Here is a 25,664-nt window from a genome sequence, read left to right on the forward strand (position 1 = left end):
GGTACACGACATGAGTGTGTCTTTTAGCAGTTGTTGGGTTCTTAATAGCCCTAGTAGAAGATCATTTCATCTCTCTCCTTCTCCTTCTTTTTCTCCCCTATCATCCCCTCTCTGTCTCTGCCTCTCTCTTCCTCCTTTTTGTCTCCATCAATTAGATATTCTAAGCCTAAGAGCAGAGCTGGTACTGTGTAGTTGCTATTAATGTGACTAGCTGAGTAGGTGAGCAGCCATGTGGGACAGTCCAAAGAGTGACCCATACTTTCCTATCTGATGGTGAGGGCCTGAAGTATTCGAACTCATATTTCCAAGGCAATATTCCTTTAATAATCTATCCTCAAATATGTATTCTGTAAATGTTCCATACAGCAAGGGTGCTGGGGTGTACTAAGTCTTAAATAAGAGCATGTAAGGACCTAAGAGATTCTGCAACTAGTGATGCATCTACATTTCCTTCTGACCCAGTGTTTCAGGCTATTTAATTATAGATACATTGTTATTATAACACTGGTAGAGAGATACGTTATTTTCTGCACAGTTTTCATCCTGTGTAGTATGTCATTATTTAATAATGAGATTTCATTCCCTAAAACATTGTAGAATTAAGGACAATCTGATTAGAGTGGCCACAAGCAGCTTGTTTCCTTGTTAGAAATGTTTGTCAGTAAACCATGTGTTAGAAGAGAATACATGGACCATTAAGAGCTTCTCAAGTCAATTACTGTTGTAATCTTTTCCTACCTAAAATCGTGGCAACTAATTACTGCCATAAATTTAGGAAGATAGCATAAAACAATTTATGTTTTGTAGGTTTACATAACAGGCCACGTAGAAACAACTTAATACCACATAACTTTTATTACCTCAAATAGAGGGGATACTCTTAAAGGAGACAATAGATTCTGGCCCCAGTTCATTAAAGATAACCACATTCACAGATGCAGGCTGGTTAACTAGCGAGTACTACAATGTAGCTAATTGCACTTGTGAAAATGGATAGAGTCGGGGTTATTTCTGAGTGCCACATTTCTGAATATTCTTAGAATTCTTGTATTTCCTCATTGGGCTTTTCTTCTTGAAACTTTCTTTATACAGAAATCTTCCTTTGATTATGAAAAGGAATAAAAATAAACAAACAACAACAACAAAAAGCAAACATAGTTCATTTAGCACCAAAATAATTTAAGTCAATTCTCAGTAGTGAATTAACTCTTAACCTGAAAATAAATAATTTAGTTATTTTTATAACCTATGTATAACACTTTGATATAACACAATTTTTTAACAATTAGGGATATGTTCCAGGGTAAATAAAGACTGAAGGGACGGAGTTTAAAACAAATGAAATCAAGTATTTTGTATGTATTTAGAATGTTAGCACATTTTAGTTTAATTTTTCTAATGTATATGAAACAGGAACATAAGAGAAAATAAAAAAAATCACAAAATATGTTAGCAAACACCAATAGTCTTAAATTTTCTGTCTTTTTTGTTTATTTTAGTTTACATGGTATATTTATTGTGTTGGTACTGTGGATAAAATCCAGAAACTTGACTATGCCAGGCACATGCTGTATCACTGAGATAAATCCCTGTCTCCGTTTGCTTTAATAGGTTCAGCTTTGTATCTTTAATCTAATTAATATTTATTTGCTTAAGTACTTTATAGTTACACTGGTGTGGCTGTTTGGTGAAGTATCATGCAAAGACAGAAAATCCACAACAGCTTACCCCACAAAAGAATGAACCATCCTTCATATGAAACCATGATGAATTGGTCTAAAGATGATGGGATCCTTTTTAGCATCACAGCAAATGTCTGGGGTTTGGTTAAGGGATGACTCTGCCCCTAGCTGACCTTAACCTCTTGCCAGCATCAAATCTCTCTGGTTCCTAGGAGATATTACAATGATGATCACGTCATTTGTTCATGATGGCACTTGATTCATATTAGTGATTGAACTGTAGTAGAAAAATACTACAGAAGTGAAAGTAGTTTTTAGTAGATTTGTGGAACTGATACTTATGAGAGCAAGACCTAAAGACTGTACGGGTACTTTTTGTTGCTTCCTTATTCTTCAAGGATTTTCCCTTTTCAACTTTTCTGTTGGACTCTGACCATCACATTCCATATTGAAATGAAAGGAGAGTGGGGACAATGTGAGCAGTTCTGTTTCATTTTATTTTCAACATAACTCAAATGACTTGAAGGTTTTCTTCTTGCAGGGGTCGGGATTATCCAGTTGTGAGAACTTGTTAATCGGGGCAAATAGCAGCTGAGTGTTTTCTTCTAAGCTCAGAAACACCTTCTGATGCATGGCTGCTCTTCTGAGAATGTCACTACTCCTTCCTGAAGGCAGTCACCAGTACTGTCCCCCGAGTTTCATACTTCACCAGTCTCAGTGTTCTCATGACCCTTTCCCCAGACATGGATTAATCAGCCCTTTCCTTCTTAGTCATAGGCTTCCTGTTTAAGAAGAAAGTTTGTGAAATGGTTAAATGTGTAAAGGCTCCTGTAACCAAGGCTGATAATCTGAATTTGATCCCTGGGTTCCACGTGGTAGAAAGAAATAACCAAATCCTGTATGTTGTACTCTGACTTCCTGGAGTACACCTCCCTCCAAGAAAAGGGAAAAAAATTGTATAAGCAATATTCATCAATTGATTTAAACTATATTATATATGTATGTATATATATGTATATATATATATAATTTTACATTTTCTCCATATTTATTCCTTATAGTATTGTTGTGATAGGACCATTTTCATAAAAGTATATTGCCCATTTAACAATCCTTCCCACATCACTCCATTCCTCCTTCTCTTTCTCTTCTCCTCTGGTGAGTTCCCTTTGCTACCCTACTTAGTTTCACTTCAACTTTGATGCTATATATACATGTATATACGTGAATTTTTGCATCTGTTTAAAATCTAGAACCACATACAAAGAAAACTTTTGATACTGTCTTTCTAAGACTAGTTGAACCCAATGATTATAACCAGTTGCATTTATTTTCTCAAAAGTGGCATAACGATGCCTAGAGCACTCACATATACAAATTGAAAACCAAATGCTGTTTAAAATATCATGACTGAAGACAGGCTCTGGTCTTGTTAGCTCCTCTTTCCTTAGTAGTGCTGGATTTCTAGCAGTCACAGGAGAACATCTAGATTAGAGATGGTCCCTAAAGAGTTCGGGATTGGAGAGATCCGCTAAGGGGATGGGCTTTTTCCTTTCTCTATCACTGTGTCTCCAGAAGTTTGTAGCTTATCCACAAATATTTTTTTAAAATCTAATTTCCATCTTCAGGAGATAGAGATGCATCTTTGATTAGTGCCTTCACATGTGAGACACACGAATAAGTGTTTTGGTGGTTTCTCTCTTCTAATTCTTACAGTTATGAGATCTTGTACATGGTATGTCTAGGTACATTTAGGTTAGTTACTGGCCTCAGGTCAATAAGTATTCAGTGATAGATCTGGGCTTTGAATATAGGTGAGCATGAATCCAAGATCTTGACCTGGGTATCTGTTTCTGAAATAAATTTATTTCATGTCCACATCAGGAAGTTACTCTGTCATCTGGAGTTCTTAATTTTTCTAGTTATTTGTACTTGTTATAATAGGAAAATTTGTGATGTACAAGATGATATTGGTACCTAAAAGAAAATTATCACAGGGACATTCATTACAAGAACCAATATACACAGCTTCCAAATAAATGTAAAACACAAACAAACAAACAAAAATTTTGTTTTCTCAAAGTGCTTGTAAGTGAATGAGGTAAAGGAGAGAGCTACAGTGTACTGCTAGAAAAATAACATGTTTTTAATGATGGCCATTGGGGTATTTAAAATCATCAGAGCTGTAATACAGATGTGATTAAAACACTCTGTAAAACGTTAGCAATAAAGAGTCCTTTAGAAACCCACTGTTTCTAATTTGTGTCTGCTTAATGTTTGGCATCCTCAAAGGAATTTCCAAACCCCTACTAATTGACTCTTAGAAAATCCTTCTAATGTATCATTTGCTTTGACTCAATGGGAAATCTAAACAATGATCATTTAAGCTATTTAATCAGCATTTTCCTACAAACACTGAAGAGCAGCAGCAAGCACGCTGCATCTTAGTCTGTTTTATTCAGAAGGCTTAAGGGCAGGGGCAGAAGGAGCTGGGCTGAAAATAAGTGTTCAGATGGTGTACCAGACAGAAATTCTCCAAACCTAATGATGTGCTAGACAGAGAATCCCCAAATCTAACTCCTGATCCTGTGACTATGTCAGGTAAAGGGAGACTAAGGATTCAGGTGGAGTGAAAGCTGCCAGCTGATAAATTTGAGATGGAGAACACTCATGCACTTTCTAGAACAGCCCAGTGTAGTCAGTGTCCTCAGAAGTACATGAGGAAGAGCGGAGGACTGGCTGCCTCAGGAGGGCTTGAGCAAATGTCTCAGGCTTGAAGATGGAAGTTGGGGCTGTGAGCCATGAAAGGTGATGTCTTCTAGAAAGCAGAAGGTGTAATTAAGAGGCTTCTTTTCTAAGGTCTTCAGATAGAACTTAATCCTTCCAACTGCTGATTTTATCAGGGCGACCCCTTTCAATAACTGTAACAACCTTTAAGATAATAAATTTGTATTACTACTTGATTTTTGGAAGTTTGGAAAAGTAAACAAATCTCTCAATAGATGTGGACTCAACAAAGACAATGGAGGTTGTATAAATAATAAAATATTACCTAACCATCAGACAATGGATTCCAGTCTGATTGCATAACTAAAGGATGAAGGAATAAGCCTTGATAAAACCTGAAGAACAGATCAATGACTCTCTTAGAGTCACTTCAGCATATTTCATTATAGGAAGATCTTTCTGGACTTCACATTATTTTAATGTCCAGATAAAATGAAAGGTCTGTAACCTTTTTAGTCTAGCTACCTCAAAAATATGAAACCACATGCTGTAATTTTGGGGATTATATTATAAAATGTACATGTTATATACATTTTATAATACATACATGGAACAGAACAGTTAATATAAGAATATAATATACCACAGTCATCCACTCAAAAATAAATACTGATAACACTTGTCTTGAATTTTAAGTATATTTGTATTTATACATATACATTTATTGTGTTTATGATTTCTAACCTTCAGTTTACATACTAATTCATTATAAGTTTAAGGGCAAATGACAAAATGTCAAAGAATAGGGATATTTTTCAAAAATGGTATTTATAAAATTTAAATAGTTTAGGTTTGACAGTTGTTCAACTCGGCAATTTTTTCGATATTCAAGGACTTAATGTTTTGTTCTAAAGACAACTTTACACTGACAGTAGGTTGAATAAAGTGAGAATTCCTCAGCCACAAGTTTGTCTCTTCCTTTCATTTTTGAGACAATTCCCACTGAGTACCCCAGGTTCCCCTAACGCTTGTAATCCCTGTCCCTAAGACTCCCTAGTGCTGATTCTAGACATTGGACATCAGTCCTGTTCCCCTCAGCCATGTATCTGTATGGGGCATTAAAATGAACTACTGTAGCATAGTAATTTATGTTAACCTGTTTCATTTTTATAATATGTAACTCTCTTTAAAGGCAAGAATTGTGAGTTTTTATCCTTTTACCTCTCAAGCCTACAAATTGTCTTCCCATATTATCATTAACATATTAAATAAAATTGTAAATTGAATTGATAAATATATTTTATCATTACAGTACCTGTTATGAGTTTCCTTATTGTATTTCAAAATAGTTGATCTGCAATTCCAGCTGAGAAATGAGGACCATAAAGTGTTAGCATTCTGAGGGTGAGAGCTAGGGACAAGAGGAAGAAAGAATAGGCAGCTAAATATGACTATGTGAAGGACTTTACTGGTTGGTAAAAACCACTGCATTGTTTCATTCTTATGTTCCCAGATAATCCTATGTAGCTCTTCTAAATATTTTGTGTATTTTTATGCTTAAGTGTGTATGAGTACGCAAAGAGCCTGGAAGAGTGTGTGTGCCCTGGAGAGAGAGGTGGTGTGGAAAAGCGGCATATGCTTTTACATACTGAGCCACCTCCCCAGCCTGTATATGACTCTGTGTGTGTGTGTGTGTGTGTGTGTGTGTGTGTGTGTGTGTGTGTGTGTGTGTGTGCGTGTGTGTGATGCTGTTTCATTTTCTTTGATACAGAGTCTCACTCTCTAGCCCAAGCACTTCTGTAAATTTCTGTGTAGCCCAGGATGGTCCCAAACTCATGTAGCCCTTCCTCTATCAGTCTTCTGAGTGCTGGTATTATACGTGTGAGCTACCACTTTCAGTTTAATTGGAGATTTTTTAATTATATTAACTATGTAAGTTTGGTGGCAAAAATTTAAATACTAATTCGATCTTATTTCTGTAAACAAACATAAATGTATACCTATTAATATATTCAATACTATATTTGAATAGCTAGGTATGCTGTATTGAAATATAATTAATTAGGTAATACCATTTGATAACTAAAGTGCATTATTAAAATCATTTGAGGATAAAGTTAGTCTTGGCATGATGGCACACATTTGTAATCGGAGTAATTAAGGTTAATGGAGGCAGGAGGATTGCTATTTTGGGCTACATAGAGCCTATTTCATGAAGCAAAGCATAGCAAACAAGAAGAGTCACTTGAAAGCATCTATTTTCATATGTTATTAGCAGTGCTCAGTCTTTTATATGAGAGGGAGCGTCCATGTTTGATGTACAACATCTTGCATGCTTTAATAGTAAGAAGAAAATTATGAATACCTTATATGCCATCCTAGAACCTTTATCCAGTAGCTGATGGAAACAGACACTCACAGTTAAATACTAAGTCAAACTCCTGGAATTCAGTTGCAGAGAGGGAGGAGTGAAGAGCAAAGGGGTCAAGACCAGGCTGGAGAAACCCACAGAAACAGTTGACCTGAACAAGGGGAAGCCCATGCACCCCAGTCTGATAGCTGGGAAACCAGTGTAGGACCAACCCAGATTCCCTGAATGTGGTGTTAATTTGGAGAACTGGGCAGTTTATGGGGCCTCTGTTAGTGGATCAATATTTATCCCTAGTATAGGAATGGACTTTGGGAGCCCATTCCACATAGAGGGATACTCCCTCAGCCTAGACACATGGGGGAGGGCCTATGTCCTGCTCCAAATGATATGACAGACTTTGAAGACTCCCCATGGAAGGCCTCACCCTCCCTGGGGAGCAGAAAGGTGAAGGGATGGGGGTTGGTGGGGAGGACAGGAGAGGATGAGAGGGTGCAGGAACTGGGATTGACATGTAAAACAAGTTTGTTCCAAATTTAAATAAAAATTATAAATATTATGAATACTTGTAATATTGTTTCTGGTTCTTCCTACTCTAAAATATTTCTTTGCCTGGAAGTTTACTTTTAATTAAAAGTGCACATAGATCTTACTAGATTATGAACATGCAAATGTCAGATACTAATGCAAACAAGTGGTTTGTGACCAAGTTAGTTACCACGTTCTCATCTTTATAATTTTGTTAATGTGATGCATGGAGTGTGGTACTAAAAACACATCTTCACAAAAGTTAGTCTAAAATAAAACATTTAAATTTTTTTCGACTTACATATTGACTCTACCATACAATCTCTTCCCCTAATTCACCATCTCTCCTACCTTTTATAGTTTCTGATAAACACCATAAATATACTCTATTGACTTGAGAATTCTGATCTAAAATTTTAAGTGCATAATAGTTTCAAATCTGCCATAGGTGATTTGGCCTTCATTTGACCAAACCTCATTAGTGTATTGAGGTAGAGTTTGAATAAGAATTTATTTATATACTGAATAAACAGCATATATTGATATATTGAGTCTTCTAGTAAATAATAAAAGCTGTTTGAAAGTCTAAGATCATCTTTCTTCTCTTCTGTCAAAAACATTTAAGAAATTAAGAATTGGGCTAGAGAGATGGCTACGAAGTTAAGAGCACTTCCAGAGGTCCTGAGTAAGACACCACATGGTGTCTTACTATCATCTATAACACGATCTGATGCCCTCATCTGGCATGCAGATACACAAACACACACACACACACACACACACACACACACACACACATATACACACACACACACACACGGAGAGGAGAGAGAGCGTACTTGCACAAAAGTATAAAATAAATAAAATTAAAAATTTATAAAAAAGGAAACTAAGAACTATGGCTAATGCCATCCACCCTAGTATGAGAAATATCTTAAAATATCTATAGTTATTCTTACACCTGAGTGGACTTAATATCACCAAGGTGCTTGCTTCCATTCTTTTCTGGGCCCCGCCCCTAGAAAATTCAGTTCTCAAATAATGACTCTATAAAGCAAGAGGAACCTTCTCACATTCTTAGAAAAGAATGGACTTAAAGTGATCGGGACGTGGTTGCTGTCAACAACTGTCCTAGACTTAAAGGATTACTTAGAGTTTTTTTTTTTTTTTTTTTTTTTTTTTTTTTCTGTTTGGATCAATTCCTGCCCAGAAATCTTCTTTACTCTGAGCATGAGCCCCAGGTGGGTTTTAGGGAAATTCTGTGGGTGGTGGAGACACACTTTACCAGTTTTCAGTTTTTCTTAAATTAAAAACCATTATGTGATTACAGGCATTGAGATGAGTCTCCTTGGCTGAATTTGCCCATATTAAATGACAAGATGAGCATCTATTCTTTGTTTCCTTATGTCCTTGCTTTCTAGTATGCAATTCTCCAAAGCATACTGCAGTATTCACCAGACTGCTTAATCCCCAATTTAAATAATTGGGGATTAAGTTTTTGGAGAAAGTTTGCTAAATATTTATTCTTGACCAGCAGTATCTTTATAATATGACACATGCAGTTCAGCACATAGCAAAACTCTCAGGAGACATCAATATCAAAACAGTAATCAAAAGTTTGCTTATATAATTTCAAAGTCTTGGTTTACAAACATTTGTTAGCACACTAAACTTGCCAAGTTCATGAAAGTATTTTATGAAGGGAAGAAATTGATTTGACCACTCTTCTGAAATCATGACTACCCACCTCTTCCTCCCTCTCTCTCCTTCCCTCTTATTTTCTGTTACCTCCACCTTCTTGTGGTTTGGTGCTTTGAAAATAATAGAATAAATTGAAGATGAAGAGAAAGAAGCAAGAGACTGCCAATGGTTTTCACTTGCTCAGAGATAACACAGCAGACATGGGTTTAGCAGTTCACCTTGGTTTGCTCTTTATTTTTTCAAATCTCAACAAATGATCCTGTGCTGGTGTCTACTGGGATGCTATAAATGGAATGCTTGTTTGTTTTGTTATTTTCAGTTTGTAGTAACATCTCTTGTGCTGTAGTTTGATAGTTAGCACTGTTTGACACTAGAGAATGTAAGATTAATGGTTTGGTCTTGATATTGATTTGGGTATGTTTCTGAAGCTTTATAGTTTATATATTTTCAAGTTGAAAATTTTTGTTTGGGTTAGAATACTTTTTTAAAAACCTGTAATACCATGAATACTCTAAAATAATATCATAATGTTTGTGTAGAAGGATTTTGTATTTTATTATCATCAAGTGGAAACTTTGATGTAGTTATTTTGCAATGTGGCTCATTTGCAATCAAATGTAAGGACATTATGCAGTCAAAGAATTAAGGTGATTGCATTGGTAATAAGGCTGAGATGTAGCAATACAAATATTGAGTTAACCAGCAACAATATAAAGTAATAAGTTAAGGAAAAAAATTATACATATATGTTTATGTTTTTATTTCAAGAAAATAGAGTCTATGACAAGAGACCTCATTATTAGACAGATACACCTATCCAGCATAGGAAATTTGGACTATAGGTTATTGGCTATTCCCATACATGATACTAAAATATAACAAGAAACTATAGTATGAAGTGGGATCCTGTTTAGAAGTTTATTTTATAGTTAGCCCCTGGTATATTTTTCATAGCTTTTACAACCTCAATAAAACCAAAGATAAACAATTTTGAACTACTATGTCTGCATTACAGAATGAAATTATAAGCATGATACAGGGTCCTTAACATATATGTTTGAGGCCTAAGATACTAGACTTTACACTTACTATTGGTCAAACTTATCAATTGTAATTTCAAGGTTTAATGTTTTGTTTTTCAATTATACTAGCCAATATCTACCAAAATATTTAAAGAAAATTCAATTTTCAGAAGTCACAATCAAACTTCATAAAGATGTACAATAGGATAAAATCAATACTTAAAAATTAATATAACTTAAAGGTATTTTATTCTATAATTAATCTTCTAAGGGTTATATTAGAACTATTAGAACCCTTAAAAAGATATTTGTTTAATCTTACATTTTATATTAATTTTTGTCAAACTTGGTTTTATAGCCAAAAATATTGTGGTGTAGCTATAAAAATGAAATAGACTCTACTGTGTACTTACAGAGTTTTATAAATCTGTATATTTTAGAAACTAATAGTCATGTAAATTTAGTCTTGATAGTGTTTCAATTAAATATCTTCAAAACATCAGTCCTAAACTTTGTAATTTTCCTAAAATATTTTTTTTCTTTGTTTGTGAAATGGACTTTGCCACAGGGAAGGAATTTTCCTAGGATTATATAAAACCTATATAACTTTGATCCTGTTGCAGCCTCCACTGTAATGCAAACAAATGTTCAGTAAGCATTTCCTGATCAACAGTGTGGTCACAAGCTTGTGCAGGTTCAGTTACTCACAAAGGAAACCAGGAAACATGAGTTCACATCAAATTTGCTTTTATATAATCCAATATAGACCACAAAGGACATAAGAAAGTCATTATATGGAAGACTGTAATGTAAAGTCTTTTTTCTCAGTGTGTTTCTTATTTAGTAACTTCATTTGGGTACTTAATTCTGAAATTACCTAGGTATATTTCTTTCCACTGTTTTTCTTCTTTTGTTCATTGTAGATTCATAGCTCAAGCCAAGTCATATTTTCTTCAAAGTAAAGAGAATGACCAGATCAAAGTGTACAAAATCCCATTAACTAAAATATTTTCTTTCCACTACTCTCTTTCAGCATTGTGGGTAGGTGCATAATGTTGGAGATGCTCACTTTTTAAATTTTCTCCAGAAATCAATGCCAAGCATCTCCCTCTTTTTCTCTTCCTACAGGTTAGGTAATTTTCCTAGGTGAGGCTATAGCTCCATATTGGGGGATGGTGTAGATGCAGTAAGAGGTAATGGTATGGGAATGAGAACTACACATCTATGGTACTAAATATTCCCATCAAGATTGCACTCATTTTAGTATATTCTATTTTGTAATAGAATATAGTTACTCATAATTAAATCAATAATTTATTTCTCTAGTGATCAACTAGGCTACATAAACCCCATAGGCAGAAATTAATTTCTATGAAGACTCAATAGGAACATAAGTTTATTTCAAAAACAAAGAGGGTATCAGAAAAATGAGGCAAGTGTTCCTTTAGTATCTGATGAATAACTGTTGTAGAACTCCTGGTAAAAGTTCTAAAAATTTTATTAAGCATCTTTGGAAGAAAAAAAAGCAATGGCTTTTACGATGGTTTGACTGTGCAGCAGAGTTCTTGTGGCTGTGGGTCTCATTCACAACTAGTATGCTTCCTGTGACTATCATTAGTGTCTTTCAGCATGTCAGTATACTTAATTACACTTTGTCTTTCTAGAAAGTTTGCTGATATGGAGGGACCATTCATATTGGAGCATAAATGTGACATATATCATGCAATCTCATTAGCTGGCTCTGTCATGATGCTTGAGTACACTTAATTTCACCAATTATATGTTTTCATCTTATATGAAGTCACATATGTATTTCATGATATGTCATTGTGGTCAACATCTCTACAGCTTTTATTAGGATAGCAAACAGTCATGATTTAAGTCAGTGATGTTACTGTTATCACTGCCAGGTTGTTGCAAACTTATAATTTTATTACTTTAGTTCATCGATAGTTATAAGATGTAACTGTTTGAGACACACCAAAATTAAGTCCTAAATTCTATCCCTAGTATCATAAAAAAGTCAATTAAAATGCTCATAGGACATCTATGGGCCCCAGTAAAACCATTAAATAATCATAAGGGAAGATGCCATTTATCATTATGACTGACTTCCATTCCTACCACTGATATATTTTATGTCTTTCGAAATTGTGTCAGTTGGAACCACTAAGTAATTATCACTAGAAAACATTTATGGGAATTTTACTGAAATTTTTTCCCAGTCTCCATAGATGCCAGTAACTATGAGAAGGCTTAGTAGATGCTCCAGAAACCCGTACAAAGAATAGTGCTGTCCAAGAAACATGACCTTCCCTCAGTTAATGGTCTCTGAATCTAAACATTGGTTTAAGAGTCTCTGCAGTTTGGAGAGATGACTCAGGAGTTAAAAGTGCATGCTGGTCTTCTAGAAATGTCTCTGAAATTCCATTCAATAACTCCAGCCATTTTGTTTTCCATGCTCAAATCTAAAATTGTTTTACTTATAAAGAAATAGAAACTTTATAGGATATATATATATATATATATATATATATATGTGTGTGTGTGTGTGTGTGTGTGTGTGTATATATACACTTTTCACAACAAATTACCACAATAATCATTGGGACTAAGAAACTTTGATATTTAGTCTCCAGTTCTTAATGGTAATATTTGCTCTCTATCTATCTAGACTTTGTTATTCTCCACTCACACCAAAAGGTTAATGCAAGGGTCTAATCCTATCCTTGTATTTGTGTTGCAGAGAATAATAAAAAAAAAAACCCACAGTGTTTTCTTGAATGGATATTTTAATGTTTCATGGAAGGGAACTTAGAACATTCTATAAAGGAGTTAGCTAATTACAAGCAAAACAAGACAGTGATCTGTCAGTGTCCTGTCTGTTCTTTATTTATGAGCAAAGAATTTTTTTTCACCTTTAAAGTGTTAAACGGAGGAAGGACAGCAGGAATAATATCAGGCGAAGGGAGAAGAGATGCTATATGGTCCACAAAGCTCAATGTATTTACCGTCTAACTCTTTATAGGAAGTCTTCCTGTTGAGACCTGTACTTATCACAACAGGAAACTTCTGGCATTTCAGATTCAATGGTGCCAACAGGCTGCTCATGCCATCTGTGTACTTGAAATAACGCATTAACTCTTGAATACTGTATGAGTACAACCATATTGATATATTCAGATATTCAGGTTTATACATTCACTTTTTCATTCTAATAGCCCTTAAAAACCATTCCATCTATACTTTTCAGTCTCTCACATTGTCAGGAATCAGGAACAGTTTCTGAGTATCAGATATGTTTGGTGTTATAGACCCATTTTTCACATGAACAGGTGCACAGTGACATAGAAAGTCCATGAGATTCAAAAGCAGAGGGAAGGAGTGTTAGGCTAAATAACTGACCATTAATGGCTCTGACTGGTGATCCAGGGAGATGCAGGAAACATATCTGTAGTGTTGTCTGCACGAACTAAGCAAATTGTACAAGAAACACAAGGCACTTTTTCCTCTATGAATAAATAGAATGAACCAACTTTCTTGGAGGGAAAATATGATATAGTGTTTCGCCTTCTTAATAGGTATAGCAAATTCTGCTTTCAGTTTTCTGTTATACTGAAAATTCCATTACGTAGTTGAAATATAAAGCTGTTATAACTGTATTTGCTGAGTGACTGAAATAAAGGTGTGTGCACATGTGGTGGGGGGGGCACACTCATGTACTACAAGGCTGATTGTTTTGAACTCTGTGATTACACAAACCTGGAGTGTTACAGCTGCAGAGACAAAATGAATTATCAGTAGTCTCATTGACAGCATCCACAGTCCACTTCTTTTTAAGTGTGTGTGCGTGTGTATGTATGCATGCACGTGCATGTACTTGTGTGCACACTGATCAGAGGAAGTGCTTAGAAGTCAGTTTTTCCTGATATTGTGTAGAATTCTACTGTGTAGAATCCTGAGATTGAGCTCAGGGTATGAGTGCATCCAAGTGCCTCTAAACAATGGACCGTCTCTCTGACCCCATAGCCTGCTTTTGTATCTAACTAATATCCTTTTGAGTACATAGAAAACATCTTGAACATATCCTTAGTGGATCATTAGTGTTCACCAATCCAAAACTAAAAATGTGATCAGATATCTAATGTAACTACTTTCTAACTTCCTGATCTGCTGTAATCTGCCTACCTGCTGCAGATAGTAATTTACTTAGTCATTTCCTTGCCTTGCATTTTTCCTTTCTGTGTTGATTTAAAAAAAGAAAAGCTCTATCTATAATTAACTGCTTTTTTGTTGGAACATGTCATTCAGGCAACTTGAATCTATGTTCTCAGGTCCTAGCTATACATATTTGGCTCAGAATAAACTCCTTGCCCCCTTTGAAATGGGAGCATTAACATTCATGATTATAACAAAATGCAGTTGCATGACTACACCTTTCATTTTATCATTTTCTAAGTTTTTCCAGGGATCCAAAGGCCTTGCTCATTCATGTTAGGCAAGCACTCAGTCACCAAATCACATCCCTAGCCTTTCTATTTTCTTTCCTTTTTATTGCCAGTGAGAAAAAAGATGTAGCTTTAAAAGTTAGAAACTTGTAATATTTTCTCATTATGCCTATTGATATTTTGGGTTGACATTGGGTCTAATTTAAAAAAGAAAAAGAAAAATGTCCATTTGAGACTGTTTTTACAAAATAATTTTAATTTATGTTTAGCCTCATCATTTTGATAATACACATAATCTTTTTCAGTATAAGCATTATTATAAATTATTAATATAAATTTCATTTCAGATTAAAAATTCATTATAGTACTTTATAAGACAAATGAGACATTATTGAATCTGAAAGAATACTTCATAATAAGTAAAAAAAAATATATGGCTTCATTTTGTTCTTGAAAAGCAATTTGTCAGGAATAAAGTGACTGTTTCCAGGCATGAGTGTGGCTTGACTTTTCTCTACCCTGGAGTACAACATGTGATGTTGAGATTTCTGGATCCTTTAGTGATGGCAAGAAATAATCTAAACAGTTAATGATGTTCCCCAGGCTCATAGTTGCTCCAGATCTGTACTGTTATACATAAAAAGTGTAAGCATATCTAAAGGAGGGATGCTAAAATGTATTTACTACACTGGAGTCACTGTCATGGGGCTTTGTGGTGATGCAACTGATCTTGAATCATAGTCTTTCCTGTAAGTAACAGCTCACCCACACTGTATTCATAACTCAATGGTTCACTGAGCTAGATTTAGATGGAATTATTATTTTGGTCTTTATTTCTCCATCCTACTTTCAGTGAATGTATACATTTGTTCGTAACTCCATAGCAAGTCATACAACACTGTTGTACAAAGCTTTTATTTCTTTAATGTTGCTAGATTTGTGACTTAGATTTTGAATAACCTATTTGGGACAATAATTGCATCTTCAGTAGTAATGTTATTTGATTACATTATACATTCCCAGGATTTAAATTTTGTGTTTCTATGAGACAGATTCATCATTTATTATTAAATTTCCCAACCTATAAAAGTTAGCTGATCTTCACACTCTAATTTGAGATGGTAACGATTTAAACTTGATTTAGTTCAAGTGTGTAAACAAAGTGCATCGCCTCCAGACTACTCTTGAGAACTCAGAGATAATTCATGTTGGATCTACAGCCTACATATTTACGCTGTAGTATACACTCCTAAGACAAGGAATAAGAGCGTCATAGATGTGAATATGGCTTCTATTAACTTTTTGTTTTAGACTCAGTTCCCTAGTAAAGAAATCGAAGGCAGCAGAAAGGTGAATGTTGGATACTATTTATGGCTGTGACAAATGAGACAAATTCTCCTCTATGAGCTTTTATCAGTGAATAAGGAAAACCATCTCTGCTCACCTTGTAAGGATTGAATGAATGAGTTCAGGAGCTAGTTCAATTTCAGCAGGCTTGGAAGACACTGGAGCTGGAACCCTCCCTCAATGGCCCATAAGACAAGGAACTGATACTGCGGACTGTCACTCCTGGTCTAAGGAAGGGGCCTGGGTTGTATCTCTGGCTCTTTTCAGGCACCCTGAATTGTTTGCAGGTCATTAGTCAATGACTACCTAAACATGGTTCCAAGAATGCTGAACCCTGTAGGTTTCCTATCCATCAGGAGACTTTATACCTCTACCCACTTCCTATAAGATTCATTTCAAACAGGCCTATCAATCTCCTGGACAGGAAAAAGTTCCTAGGTAAAAACTACTTGATTTAGATACTTAAAAACAAACAAGCAAACACACACACACACAAAATAAAAACTTACCTCTGTGCATTCCAGGCCAACCTGGTCTACAAAGCAACACAGAGAAACCCTGCCTTGGAGACAAAGGAAGGAAGGGAGGAAGGAAAGAAGGAAGGAAGGAAGGAAGGAAATAACTGAAAAAAATACTTACATACAGCCTAACTAAACTGCAGATCAGCACAATGACAGTGTAAGTCATTGTCCACTCTCACACCTTGAGAGTTCTATCTACAATAAACTATGCTCTGAATTCTTTCCACGGAGACCACAGGAACGCCAAGGGGAGACCTGATGACAATGGATGTTTACTATTTAGTGGCATCTGGGGTACATACAAAGTTTCAATAAATAACAACTGAGAAAATTAAAGACTAAATGGCTTGCAGGACTTCATCTATGAGGATGAAATGAATAACACTAAATGCTAATTTTCAGTCTCTGGAAAACTAGCACAGAGAGGTTATTGACAAAGTACAAATCAAACTGAAATGAGAATGCCTGCTCAGGTTTCATCCTGGGTAAAAGATGTTCAAAGAGCAGTGCAAGAGACTAAAGTTTGCATCAATTTTTGGATACAACTTTAGTCATCAAATTTATATGACATGCATTATTAAAGATGAACATAATGCATACCTACTCAACTTCAATGATAAATGAAGAAACAAAACAATGCTGTTTATCCTTTTATTAATTATATCTCATTACTATTTCTTCATTTATTTACTATTTGTTTGTTTGTTTATTTATTTTAAGTTGGGTGTATTATGCATGCTTGTGCTGTGTTATGATAAGTACTAGCTATTATGTATGTGTTTTGGTGTTAGTTATTACGTGTTGGCATCTACCTACTGATATACTGCATATGAATTTGTACCACTTAGTCCATCTGACCTGTCTTATTCTCTGCGATAGTTTACTCTCAGCTTGCAATTAACGACTAACCCGTTTTAACGTTTTTATGGTTATTATACATTGATACCATTGACCCAAACAATATATAATTATTTCATTTTCCATTATAATTTTGTTTTACTTTGCTTTTCTGGAATTAATTGCATTTAAACTTTGCGTCAAGCTTCTGTGATTAGTATTCACGCCCAGTTTGTTGGTTTTTTATAACATTTTTCATTTAAACTTGCAACAAGTTTGTTTTACATGTCAATCTTAGTCCCTCACTCTCTCCTCCTCCCCTGTCACTCTCCCAACCCCCATCCCATCCCCTTTCTGCTCCCCGGGGAGGGAGAGGCCTGCCATGGGGAATCTTCAAAGTCTGTCATATCATTTGGAGCAGGGCCTAGGCCTCACTTCCAGGTTTGTGAAGATCAGTTCTGGAATTGCCTTAGTTTCTGTGAATCTTGTTTCCAAAACCCACCTGCTGCCAGACCGACCCACCTCAGGAAATTCTGAATAGTTCCATCCCCAAACTTCCTTTTGCTACTTTTCTTAATTTACAAGTTCATTACACTTTAGCTAATGTGAATCCTAAAACAGAGCATCTTAAATTATTCTGTTTTTGATCACTTTTTTCTTTTTTTTACATATTTATTATTTTTCTTATTTTACATATTGATCCCAGTTCCCTCTCCTTGTTTTCCCTCCGATGCCCCCCGACACACCCTTCTATACCATTCCTCCCTCCAACTCCACAGGGAGGGTGATGCCTTCCAGAAGGGATCATCTATATCGATCAAGTCATTTGGAGTAGGGACTAGGCCCTCCCTCCTACCTCTAAGCTAAGGGAGTATCCCTATATGGAGAATGTGCCCCCAAAGTCCTTTCCTGAACCAGAATGTATTCCTGGTGCACGAAAACACTTTGGGATACATCCTGGTTCCACTCTCAGAGGTCCCTTAGACTGTCCAGGCCTTGTATCTGAGACCCATCTTCAGTGGGTCTGAGTCTGTCCAATGCAGGTTTCCCAGCTATGGGTCTGGGGGTTCATTAACTCTCCCTTGTTGAGGTCAGCTGTCTCTGTGGGTTTCTCTAGCATGTTCTTGAACCCTTTTCTTATCACTCCTCCCTCTCTGCAACTGGATTCCAGGAGTTCAATTCATTGTTTAGTTGTGGGTGTCTGCTTCTGTTTCCATCAGCTACTAGATGAGGGCTCCATGATGGTGGATAAGTTAATCATCAATCTCATTATCAGAGAAGGACATTTAATGTAGCCTGTCCACTATTACTCAGATTGTTTGTTGGGGGTCATCCTTGTAGGTCTCTGGACATTTCTCTAGAGTCACTTTTCTCTTCAAACCTATAATGGCTCCCTCTATTATGGTATTTTTTTTTGTTCTCATCTATTTGTCCCCTGACACAATCTTCCTGGTCCCACATGTTCTCTCCTCCTCTTCTCTTTCTCATAACTCCCTCTCCACTCAACTTTTAACTAAATTTTTTTCATTGCCCAAGCTATGTAGTATATAGGGCTATAGAATAGTATGCAGATAGTAAATCATAAGTACATTTATTTAAATATAATATCTGATATATATGTATATATACAATTTTGATAATTATTAAAGCAAATCTGCATGCTAATCTGTGTTTATTTTTAAAAAATTAAATTCGGCTTTTTATTTGATCCTTGGGACACACAGCACCTTTAATGGTTTTTTGGGGGGATGCGAGTTTGTTGATATTCTACAATCACCAATCCTGAGAATAACACAGGGGGAAAATGGCAGAATAATATTTAGAGAAATCTCAAAAACTATTGGAAATTTTGTTCTTGTGATAAGCTAAACTTTACCAAGTGACATTTCATAAAATTAAGTCAGACACTCAAACAGTAATTTTTAAATTTAATCATCCTAACAGTATAGTTCAAAGGTATATCAATTTGATACACACAATAAGGAATAGCAGTATAAAATACTAAAAGGTTAATTCCTATGATTAAACCTTTTTGTTTAAGTAGGAGCAGATAACTATGTACAAGGAGTAACCACGGGAGTTCACAGTGTACCTTAGTGTGGCATCTGAGCTGTAATATTTCAGGTAGTGTGCAATGGCTTTGCATGCTGTGACAGTATGCACCGTGCAAACTGTGCCTGTTGTGTGTCCAGAACCAAGACTGCAGTGAAGTCACACATTGCATCCTAGGAGCAGGTGGTCAAAAACACCTCCCTTTCAATGTGCATTTAATGTAGAATTGATTTTTGATCGCCACGAATTCAGAAACTTATGAATTCTTGTCATTTTGTTTGTTAACCCCCTTTATGCAAGGTCCTTACCCACAGTTTAAAAAGATTGAGTCTACAATACAAATGAGTCTACAATACAAATGAGTTTATTTCTCTGTATGTACGTAATTACAATCCCTATGCAGATCAAGCTAGAGAGTGATTCCTCAGCTCCAGCAGGTTTCCTCAGCCTGATCCACTAACCCTTGCCTCACATGTCTGATCTGTGCTCAGTTAGATTAGCGATCTCCTTCTGCTGTGTATTTCCTTGCCCATTTCCCTTAGTGTTGTCTTTAGATTTGTCCACATTGTCTGTAACTATGGCTCATTTCGTTGCTGCACAGTACAGTATCTTATAGTATCAGCATGCTAGGAGAATTTGTTTTGAGAACTACCTCATATTTCACCATAATCTGTTGAAATCACTCTGAAACAATTACACCAGCTCTCTGCTTCCCTTTGTGAGTGACCCACTTTTTCTTTCTGGATATAGAAAGAAATTTTATAATAACAATTAAGCTAAGATCAATTCAATCAAGGGTTATTTTCCTTAACAGTTTTTTTTTTCAGTTGTGCCCCATTGAGTCATAAAACTGGTACATTATATTCTTTAGTCCAAGAATTTTTCAAAAAAATATTTAAAAATGTTGGGCTGGTGAGATGGCTCATCCTTTCCACCTAAGACCAACAATCTGAATTTGATACAAAATCCCATGGTACCATGAAAGAACTGGCTACTGAAAGTCGTCTTCTCATTAGCTATTGCGTTGTGCTTGCTGCATTCATGCAATATAACCCAAGCACATGTAAGTAATAGAGTTTATATTTTATCTTAAATATCTTTAAAACTGCTATCAGCAAGTATTACATGTACACAATAATGGGTTTCAGTATGACATTTTCATAAAATATGTACCACATTTTGATCATACTTCCCCCCTTCGCCAATTCATCCCCCGCCCACTGACCCTGTCATCCCTCTTACCAGACAGACAACTTCTGCTTCAGAATATTGTATGTGTATTCATGTGTGGTGGAAGCACAGGTATTGTTATGTCTATAGATGTTCATGAAGGCATGTAGGTGTGCTTATACATATATGCCTGTGTATCTGGATGTCAGATATGTATCCATGTGGTGTTTTCCCCAATGGTGTATGTAGAGGTCAGAGGTGTATGTAGAATGTTCTCCTCAATTTGTACATAGAGGTCAGAGATATATGTGAGGTGCTTTTCTCAATAGTTTTCCAACCTTACAGGGTTTCTTATTGAACCTGAAGTCATGCTCATCTAGATGGGCTCATCCATGAATTCTAAAGACCTGCCTGTCTCCACCTCTAGAGTGCAGAGGTATTCTGGAATCAGGTCCTCATGCCTGCACAGTAGGCCCTACACCAACTGGGATGTATCTGCAACCCCGAATGACTCAGTGTAACCTTTTCTGCTCTCTACTTTCAGAGTTTGTATTATCAACATATTAATCTTTTCTTTTTTTTAAATCTACCTTATCAAAATTTCTTGTACTATTTTAATTTCATTCTTTTTTAACATTTACAATACAGCATCCAGCTTTGATTCAGGTTGGAAAATAAAATGTTTCCAATTTCTAATCTAGTTAATACTTTTTAATTACTTTTTAAGATTCACTTGGATGACGTAATAGTCTTTTTTTTTTTTTCCTTAAGTCAAATTTTTCTTTTAACTCTTGTTTTGCTCAAGTTATGGTTATTTTTTATTTTTATTTATTTATTTATTGTTGTACTCTTAAGGCCTGCCATTTTCTTTAAAATTTTCGCCAGTCTTTGTATGGTAACCTTTTTTTTGTTGTAATGATCATTGTCATTATTATCATTTGACATCATGCTATCACATAAAAAATTAGTACTGCTAATACTTGCCTTACTTATATTTATCCAGACTTCTATTTTAGAATGGCTAGGAATATATCCCTTTGCATTTTCTTGTCTTATCTGGTACTTTTAGGTGCCTGGCTTCTTCTCTGCCTCATGTAGTCTGAGGGAAAGGGGCACACAAGGGTTGTTGTTTTATTGTAGGCACAGTGGCCACACCTGAATCTACTACTGTTTCAGCTACTGACTGAGGCTTTGCCATCACTGGCCCGCTGCTCAGGTGGATATGGAGGTCTGGTGGGATGCAGGAGTCCTTCCCACCACAAACCGCTACTGCCTTTGCAGTCAAATGCAGTTTTGGTCTGTTTTTATTGTTTGTTTTCTCTGTGTGACAGCTCTGGCTGTCTTGGAACTAGCTGTGTAAACCAGGCTGGCCTTGTGCTCACAGAGATCTGCCTCCAGAGTGTGTGGTTAAAGGGATGCACCACCACACATGGCCCGATGTAGTTTTTTTGTTTTTGTTTTGTTTTTTGTTTCCTTAACATAGCAACATATATCACACAACAGCTACCAAGTAAAAATCACAGCTAACAGTATTTAGTCCATTAACATTTAGTAAGATTTAAAGACATATTTCATCATCTATTCTATCTTCGTGAGTCTAAAGTCTTATATGTAATTTATCTTTAATCCTAACTAAGGAAAACTATAACCATAACTATTTGTCTTCACGTGGGACCACCCGTAATTTCCATAATCCCAAGGTAGTTTTTAACTAAAACTCTAACATCTATTTTGCTTGGAAGTCACATTCTGACGTGAAAACCTGCTAGCTGCTAGCTCAGAGAGGCTGAAAAATAACCAGATGACCTTCTTCCTTAGCTAGTGACCCAGCAAAAGCATCTGTTCACAATCCCAACCAAAAAAGAATGGCACACTCAAAATCCTTCCCTAGAACTTCCTGTGTTTCTATCTGTTTTCCTGACTCCCTCTAATCATCTATGGCTACTTCCTGTCAACTAGTTGCTGGTTCTGCCTCTTGACCCAAGGTTTCATTTAATTCAAACAAACTCAGGTTTTGCAGTGTTATCAAATATCCCCACAATGCAGGGTGGTTTGTGAGCTTAAGCAGCAGGAGGTCCTGGGTGGTCCTTGTAATGCCTTCTATATAGTCCTTCTCTCTCTTGCTGTGGAGATGTTGGATTTGTGGCCTTTGGTTTCCCAGACTCAGCTTTGAGCTTGTGTTATAGTATCTTGACATAGAAGCCCTGTGATGGGATGAAAGGTAGGAAGGAGATGTGCAAAGATTCTGAGAGTTTATTGACTCTGATTTCTCATCAATCTCTGTTCTTAGTTCTCTGTTGTTCGGGAACCTACTGTTTAATTCAATAATAACATTTTTTATTTTCAAATTTTAATGTATACACACACACACACACACACACACACACACACACACACACACACACATATATATATATATATATATATATATATATATGGGTGTTCACAAGCCACAGCAAATGTCTGAAAGTCAGAGAACAATTTATGGGAATGTTTTCTTCTTGCACGATGTGGAGCCCAGGGATTAAACTCAGGTTTCAGTTTGGCAGCAGGTACCTTTACCCAGTAAGCCATCTAGCCTGTTCACAGCTTGTTACTTCCTGACACATGATTACTCCACCTTCTCTTTTGGTTTTCACTGTTGAATTCCTTCATGCAAATAAAACTTTGTTTTTTTTTTTTTTTTTCATCACTGGGGAGTCACATTTGCACAGTGAGTAGAAGAAGACTCTTGCAAATCAAGGACTCTGTTAAATCTTATTAATTTTTTAATCTGCATAAGGATAACAACATTTTACAATGTTGGTATCTATTATAAGTAAATCACCATGTTTCCCAAACGGTGTTTTTCACATTTAAAGGATAATATAACTTGCTGCTAGTCTTCTGACTATATGAAAAATGAAACATTTTTTTCTCTTTTTCCAGGAAATGCAAAAGACATCCTCCTGATACATGAAGAAGATGCTGAAGAATGGGCTCTGTACTTGCAAGAAATATTTGTACATATTGTAGAAAGGGAAGCAATCCTGTTATATCCCTTGTGGTGTTACTCTTCTTCACATTTGGAATTGCTAAACTTACATGCTTACAAATGTAAACTCCTGATATTATCTAATAGTCTACTTAAAGACCTAACACCAAAGAGGTGCCAGTTTCTAGAGAAGATACTTCACTCACCAGAGAGTGTAGTGACCCTGCTTTGTGGGATGGAGAGTTCACATTCCTTCTTTGAATTGTTAAATGCCCCCAGGAGCCGGTGGGAGATCTCAGCAGAGCAAGGGCCTGAGGACTACATCTCTGTTGTCAGACAAATCTTATACACAGGTAAGAATGCCAAATCTTCTTTGTTGGGTTTTAAATGTTTATTTGCTTATGCTTTACAGTGGGAAGGCTGAAGAGGTTAGCCCATTGGTTAATAGCACTGGCTGCCCACTCTTCCAAAGGACCCAACTTCATTTCCCAGCTCCCACATGGCAGCTCACTAATCTAAAGCTCCAATTCCAGAGGATCCAACACCTTTTTCAGTGGGAACCAGGCACACCCATGGTACACAGTTAGACATGCAAGTAAAACATATATATATACATAAAATAAAATAACAATTTTTAAAGTTTTCTAAAGCTTATGAACATCTGATATAAGGCTAAGAATGGAACATGGATGCCAAGTTCACCTAACAATGTTCTGGCTGGTCCACAAAATGCATTAAGGTTCTTCATTTTTAGAATTATTTCAGTTAAAACTTAGCATTTGTTCTAAAAAAATGGCTAATGAATATATATATATATATATATATATATATATATATATATATATATATATTCATTCCTTTGAGCAACTTGGCTGAGACTTTGATGGCACAAGCAAGCTGTGATATGCTGTTTGCCAGTTTGTTTCTGAAAGATAACATCTGGCATAACTGGTAAAGCCTGAACGACTGCTATCTACACTCAGGTTGTTTCCAGTCAAGAGCAGTTCAAAGTCTAAAGACAAGTTAGAATGCAGAGCTTCTGTTGTTCTTACAATATCATGATATATTATTACAGAATGAAATGCTGTTATTTCACTGATCTTAAATGGCAAGTCTGTTCTAAGCATAGAGCCATGATATAAAGAACAGAACATGAGTTCTTATTCTTCAGCTAATTGCATTCCTGTGTGGTAGTCAAGTTTTGACACTAATGTCATTAAAGGACCTCCCTCTGCAGTGTTCCAACGTGCCATAGAGGTGTTAACATTCAGTTGCTTCTTTAGTTTCTCAGCCTACACATGGCCTTCAAACACCTAGCTTTGTGGCTATGGTTTTGCCTCTTACAAGGAAAGGGTGGAGTTATTATTTCACACTGGTCATATCAAGTGTCAAGTTTGGCTCTTTTGCTTGGAACATATTTCTGTATTCTCTTGTGACCACTTATTCTTGGCCCTGTCAGTACTTTAGTCTCTTAATGGGACAAACATCTCTTCTTTAACACATGGTAATTTGTTCACTCCAGGTGGGTTACTACTCTTTATAGCTGGGACATCAGCATTTATTAGTTCTCTCCAAAGAAGACCCTACTGGCTGTCTCTCCCGCTTGGCCCACAAATGCCTAAAAGCTTACTTATCTTTTCTTCACACAAACTATGTCTTTGCCATCCATTTCTAGTGTAATTAATTAATGGCATTCATCATCAGAGCAGCAATGCAACTATATCCTGTGGCATTTAGCCATTCCATACATGGGATCTGCACATGTTGCAGTTCTGTAAATTGAGGCAACATACCTCACACCTTCTCAGTGTCCTCAATAGGGTAATTATCTGCCAGAGCTGTAGTTGGAATCCAAAGTATTTAAACAAGGCAAGGCAAAGCAGGAACCCTGTCCCCTAGTTTTCTAGTACTCTGACCTTTACAAATTGTGTGTGTGTGTGTGTGTGTGTGTGTGTGTGTGTGTGTGTGTGTGTGTGCAGTGTAACCACCTATTTTTGTATGCATGTGTAGGTCATGGACACATATGTGTGCAGACTAGATCAATATCAAGCGACTCCCTCTCACTTATCACCTTACTTTTTTTTTTTTTTGAAACCACATGTCTCATTAAACTACCCATTCATCAATCTAAGTTGTTATAAGTAGGGATCTTTCTGGCTCCACCCTAACCCCCAAGACTACAATAGCAGATATATCCCACTGTGCAGTTGTTGGGAATCCAAACTCTAACCCTTATGTCTGTTTATGTTACATTACCAGGTAAGCCATTTCTTCAGCCATAAAATTA

The 25,664-nt window shown here is 36.1% G+C and overlaps 1 protein-coding gene across 1 annotated transcript in view; it reads left to right on the plus strand.

Annotated features, from left to right (window-relative positions):
* The window catches only part of Bank1 (B cell scaffold protein with ankyrin repeats 1), a 239,984-nt gene that overhangs the window by 11,442 nt on the left and 202,878 nt on the right, over positions 1 to 25,664 (plus strand). The window contains 1 exon segment of the mRNA XM_051185442.1: positions 23,332 to 23,730. Coding sequence (XP_051041399.1) covers positions 23,332 to 23,730 — 399 coding nt within the window.

The sequence above is a fragment of the Phodopus roborovskii genome, unplaced genomic scaffold, assembly GCF_943737965.1.
Source record: "Phodopus roborovskii unplaced genomic scaffold, PHOROB, whole genome shotgun sequence".
Classification (NCBI taxonomy): Eukaryota; Metazoa; Chordata; class Mammalia; order Rodentia; family Cricetidae; genus Phodopus; species Phodopus roborovskii.